A 5,903-nucleotide genomic window follows, 5' to 3' on the forward strand; every position below is an offset into this window, starting at 1 on the left:
AATAAAATTTCCCTAGAATTGTGACGTAGACCCAGTGGATGCGGTGACGTAGATGCCGGCCAGCGTCCACCTATGGAAAACCCCTCCCACTTATTTCATACCACTAGCAGCTTGTCCGCCATTACGCTAACTTGGATCAAGCTATGGCAAGCAAAACGAAGAAGTGTTTAGTTGTTGGTTGTGTGGAACAACACAAATCCTTACACCATCTTCCAACGGATCACAGAAGAACTGCATGGCTGAATTTCATCTATAATGGAGATGTGCCGTCAAGTCTTGGGAAACAGATTATAGTGTGTGCGGACCATTTTACAGCAGACTGCTTTATAAATCTGGGACAATATCATGCAGGATTGGCAAGCAGACTTCACCTAACAAAGGACGCTGTCCCAACTGTCCGTAGAGTTTCGACAGATGAAGGAGCTGTAAGTATCTTCAAACATGCTTCTCTTTCTACTGTATTGGTATGGCTAATGTAGACTATCCTACCGGATGGTGTGGTATGCTAATATTACGCTAAGCTGCTGATGTTTCCATGTATGTACCTGCTAGCTAGCCCAACTTCTAAAATCCAGAAGTGGGTTTCAAATTGTGGTTGAAATGGCCCTACTTGTACCGGAGGCTACAAATAAAATGTTAGTGTGCTGTGTTTTAGTGTAGATCCCCAGACATGCCAGTCTCCCGTTAGTTTAGGGAGTCTGACATCGACATATTGATGATGGGTGCTTCTCGTGGCGATTCCCAGATTGTCGCTCCCAACCCCATCGCTCCCCAGTCGGCACGCTCCCACTAGCCAGACTATCGAGCCCACCGCCATATAACGGAGCTAGTTATCTTTTTGATGTTAGTTTTTTGTTTCTAACCCTAACTCTAAACCTAACCCTAAATTGCTTGTATGTGGCAGTGTATGATGATACGTGAAATATAATCGGGTGGGATAGAACGTCTGGGAGTGATATCAGTTGGGAGTGTCCATCTGCCACCGTCTCGGGATGTATTCACGTCGCTTGTGAGCGTGCAGACAAGACAAGAAGTGTTGATCATTATAAGTGGCAAATACTTCACTTTATATTGTGCCGCAAACTGAGGATTCAAATCTCCATCGGAGTATAGGCACCTTACTGCCCGTCTCCTAAAGCCTCGTCATCCTATGATTACTGTTCAACTTGAGAACAGGTATGCCCTCGTTGCAGTCATGCAGGCACGCATAACAATGTTGTTTATCGTGATTTGACGCGGTTTCGCCACAAAGTTGTTTTGAAGTGTGCATAAAGGATTCCTGGCTGCTTCCACTTTCTGCCCAAATTCAATCTGATGCGCAAAAATATGAAGCCTACCTAAAAACAAGAAAATTGCTCGCAGGTTGGCCCATGTCGACATGGTAAAGTTATTATCTGAAGTGGTCCATGACTGTGCCCATATTGTATGTTTCGCGTTTCTATTATCCCGTTGTGTGTGTGAGTAGTGCATAAGACTGTAGATAGAATATAGGTTATGATACGTTTCTTTACTAGTCTCCACTAAGGAGAAATTTGTCTCGGAGTAGTACCATAACACCAACAAGAGTAAAGAGCTTGCACACACAAGAAAACGGTGTAGTTCTACATGCTCAGAGGCATTGGGTGTTCTAACCCACTGTCCATGACGTTGTCATGGATAAAAGGGTTATTTTCTTGGAAGCAAAATATCCCAGCCCGCCCCTTCGTTTACTGATGAGGGGTTTTTTTATATTTCAAAACAAATTATTTGTAGGCACTGTTAATTGTGATGGTAAGCTTTTAACACAAGCTGAGTAGGCTGTAATTGTTGTACTTTTCAACTTTTCAAAATGTCTGTGTCTTTGTCCTCTCTCAGGCCCCAGCCCAGCCACACCTGATTCCTCCCACAAGAGAGGTTGCCTGTCAAACTGACCCACCAGAAAAAAAAAGAACCTCTGGCACACAACTATCTAGACGGACACTTGGGCCTCACTTCAAAAGTGAAGGTAATTTGTCTGAGCGTTTTGAAATGTTAATGGTGGTTTTCATAGCCATGTCATTCTGTGGTGATTAGTGTATTGTCGTAGATTCATCGTCATTTGTCTGTATCTAACAAAATATTTCTGTTATAGAGGTGCAGGCTTCTCTGTGCTGCTGTTCAGGCTCTGGTCCATCTGCAAAACCCCTCACTGAGCAGCCACTCCCCTTCAGCTCAACCCCTGTGAAGACCCCTCGCCAGCAGGAGCTAGAAGAGGAGGATGAGCCTGCTCTGGAGGGCAGCTCTTCACCAGCTGCGCCTGAAGACCTGGATAGCACTTATGATCCACTAAAGTCTGTCCTAGATGTGACTGCGTCGTCAGACATTTCGTGAGTATTATTATGTTTATGTTGGTCAATCATTTCTCTAAAAAAGTGCTGTTTAATCAACTGAAATTATTGTTTACATTTCACAAGGATTATTATTGTTATTGATAACATGTATTTTTCCGTGTGCATGTTTTTGTGTCTACACTTTGTCTTATATCATGTCTTGCATTTATTTACAGAGAATTGGCTTCCACTCCAATCCCTAAAGTTAACAAGTTCATTGTTTATGAGACCTGCATTATGGAGCTTTTTGAGGTATGCCCTGACTGCAAGCATCCATGCACTATTCAAACCAGACGGCTGGGGACATTCATTTCTGTGGCGCAGCAGTGCAACAATTGTGAGTACCAGCGGACTTGGAACAGCCAGCCACTCCTCAAGAGCACACCAGCCGGCAACATTCAGCTCTCTGCGGCTATCTATCTAAGTGGAGCTTCATATTTTAAGATTAAAAGGGTGGGTACGTGGTTACAATTGCTGAAATAAAGCACAACACAATTATACATGTATTGCCATGCTTCAGATAAAGTTTGGGAAATGTTTTCAATGTCCATTTTTGTCATTTCTGTCTACCTTCAGGTCTTCCGGGCTTTGCACCTGCAAATGTTTGAATATGACACCTTTCGTCGACATGCACGTTCTTATATCGAACCGGCCATTGTGACGAAGTGGAAGGAAACCCAGGATGCCATGATGCTGCGCCTCAGGGAGGGAAGGGCCATAGTCGGTGGTGATATGCGTGCAGATTCTCCAGGTATGTGAATAAATGCACTGTAGTTGGATTATGATAACCTGCCATCTGATGACCACTTTTACATTTTTGTTTTGTAATTCAATGTTTTATAGGCCACTCTGCGAAATTTGGTAGCTACTCACTGATGGATCTGAACACAAACACTGTGATCGATGTCCAGTTGGTTCAGGTGATTGGGAATTTTTTTACACTCTTTAGTTGTGCCATTTACATCACTTGTCATATCTCATGTTGGTCCTTTTTACTTATGCATATGTGATTGTTTTGTAGAGCAACGAGGTAGGAGGAAGCTACCATATGGAGCTGGCGGGCCTGAAGAGAAGCCTTGAGTTGTTGGAAAAGCAGAATGTGACACTGGACTGCATAGTGACAGACAGACACCCGCAGATACAGAAGTTCTTGAGGGAATCTGGCATCACCCAGTACTATGATGTTTGGCACGTGGTGAAAGGTACATGTTATAGAGTTTAAATTTACCTATGATTCCCAGTAATTGTAGCTCATTCCCAGAGTCATATTGGGTTTTTAATTTTTTTTCAATTTGTACTTATTTGATTTTGATGCAACATTGCATCAGAGTTTTATTGATTACCTGAGAGAAAAAAAAAAAAAAACTAAAGCTATGATTATTATTGATGGCAGGATTACAGTTTAGCTTGTTTAATTACCTACCTCATACTTGCCTGCTTTCTAAGATAACATGTATGCCTGTTTAACCTCTTCAATGTGTGCTCTACACATTTGAATTTGAACTGTCACAGGTTCATAGGAGATCAGAACATGGGAGCAAATTAGTGGTTGACTGCATAGAGACCAAGAGTTGTAAAATACACAATTTGCATTTTGATTTTGTGTCAAATAGAATGTCTGTCATTGTCTTGAATTTAGCAGGGTGTTTTGTGGTCATATTTACAATGTCCGCTTGGATATTTGCTCTTTTTTTCCTTCTTCTTCAAATATCAGGAATTTCTAAGAAGCTGGACAGCATAAGCAAAAAAAAGGGTTGCCAGTCACTTAAAAAGTGGATACCAGCCGTTAGGAACCACACCTACTGGACTGCAGCAACATCCACAACAGGACCGGAGAGACGGGCTAAATGGACCTCCCTCCTCAATCATGTTTGTGATGTCCACACACACGACGACCCCCTTTTCCCTGCCTGTCTACATGCTGTTCGTGACACTACTGACAAGTCCAAGTGGCTGAGAGCAGGTATGCTTGTCACATACAGGAGTCAAAACACTGCAAACATGGCTGGCAATGAAGTACTGGTTAAATTGTATGGTTTCTGTATATTTTGACTATTGCAACTGTCATATGTTGTTCTCTGCTTTGTAAATCATTGTTTGTCTGTGTAGGCACTCAAGCGTTCTATGAGCTGGACAAGATGGCGTCAAAGACGAGACTCCTCAACGACATTGCAAAGCTTAGTCCGCACCACCAGACTTCTGCTTTGGAGTCCTTCCACAGCGTCATCCTACAGTTTGCCCCAAAGAGTGTTTTGCAGGTAAAGGAAATGTTCACTGCATAGATTAATGACTATTCGTACTGTGTAAATACCACCATTTGCATGCTTGATTGTCTCTTTCTTTTACAAGGCTGTACCTGGCAGCCTTCCACTACAACGAGAACGCTGAACGAGACCAGGCCACCGCATCCTCTGGGGAGCCCCTCTACAGGATGCATTACCCCAAGGCCTTGAAGGGAGAGGCCAGAGTGAAGCCCATAAAAACTGACCCAACATTTGGTAAGTTGTACTACTTTATTTACAATATATAACAGATGTAATCTGAATTGCATATTTACATACAAAATGTACACTTAGCATGGTGTGGCACAATAATCATGAAAATAAAATCGAAATAGGACATGGAACGCCTGACATGACACAATTTGCATAATCTCAGAACTGTTTAAATTGACATTTGTTGTAGGATATGTTGAAGACTTGATCAGCCTCATCATGGGTCCTGTCTTCGATAACTCGGAACCATACAGGGAGGCAATCACGAAAATAAACATTCCCCCAGACCTGTCTGCAGACTATGATCACCCTGAGAAGGAGGCGGTGATCGCCAACTACGTCTCCCGCTTCAACCCAGGGCAAGCGCAGGCGGAGGCACAGGTGCAGGCGGAGGAGGAGGTGCAGGCGGAGGAGGAGGCGCAGGCCGAGGAAGAGGCGCAGGTGGCGGAGGAGGAGGCGCAGGTGGCGGAGGAGGAGGTGCAGGCCAAGGAGGAGGAGGAGGTGCAGGCCGAGGAGGAGGCGCAGGTGGAGGAGGAGGAGGTGCAGGCCGTGGAGGAGGCGCAGGCGGAGGAGGTGCAGGTGCCGGCGGAGGCAGAGGGTGCAGGCGGAGGGCGCAGGCGGATGCGCAGGTGCAGGCGGAGGCGCAGGCGGAGGGTGCAGGTGGAGGCGGAGGCAGAAACTCCAGAAGGACACACAGGACCACACACGACAGGATAACCCTTATCCTCCATCCCAGGAATCCCTTACAGATATCTGTAACGGATGATAAATGCATAACTCATTTGTGCACTCTATTAAACAACACATAGAATAACACTAAAAGGACATCATCATAGGGGACTGGACTGCCCAAGGCACTGTGTCCTCCAGTCCACTCTGCTTATCACAAAAAGACTGAGATGCCTGAGCTGGCCCTGTACATGGAAGTGTGTGTGTATGTGTGAACTGTGCATTACACTTATACTTTTAACTGGACTGTGACACAGAGATGCCTGAGATGCCCCAGTACAGGGAATCTAGTGTGTGTGTGTGTGTGTGTGTGTGTGTTTACTGCACTGCT

The 5,903-nt window shown here is 44.7% G+C and overlaps 1 protein-coding gene across 1 annotated transcript in view; it reads left to right on the forward strand.

Annotated features, from left to right (window-relative positions):
* LOC134436759 (uncharacterized) overlaps positions 1–5,560 on the forward strand; it is an 8,942-nt gene extending 3,382 nt beyond the window's left edge. Inside the window, exons 2-12 of the mRNA XM_063186108.1 lie at positions 1,855–1,984; positions 2,111–2,345; positions 2,525–2,801; positions 2,925–3,099; positions 3,192–3,268; positions 3,370–3,550; positions 4,063–4,311; positions 4,458–4,602; positions 4,698–4,846; positions 5,034–5,305; positions 5,369–5,560. Of these exons, the coding sequence (XP_063042178.1) occupies positions 1,855–1,984; positions 2,111–2,345; positions 2,525–2,801; positions 2,925–3,099; positions 3,192–3,268; positions 3,370–3,550; positions 4,063–4,311; positions 4,458–4,602; positions 4,698–4,846; positions 5,034–5,305; positions 5,369–5,560 (2,082 nt within the window). The remainder of the gene's footprint in view (positions 1–1,854; positions 1,985–2,110; positions 2,346–2,524; positions 2,802–2,924; positions 3,100–3,191; positions 3,269–3,369; positions 3,551–4,062; positions 4,312–4,457; positions 4,603–4,697; positions 4,847–5,033; positions 5,306–5,368) is intronic.
* Positions 5,561–5,903: the final 343 nt, after the last annotated feature.

This window comes from Engraulis encrasicolus, chromosome 20 (genome assembly GCF_034702125.1).
Source record: "Engraulis encrasicolus isolate BLACKSEA-1 chromosome 20, IST_EnEncr_1.0, whole genome shotgun sequence".
Classification (NCBI taxonomy): domain Eukaryota; kingdom Metazoa; phylum Chordata; class Actinopteri; order Clupeiformes; family Engraulidae; genus Engraulis; species Engraulis encrasicolus.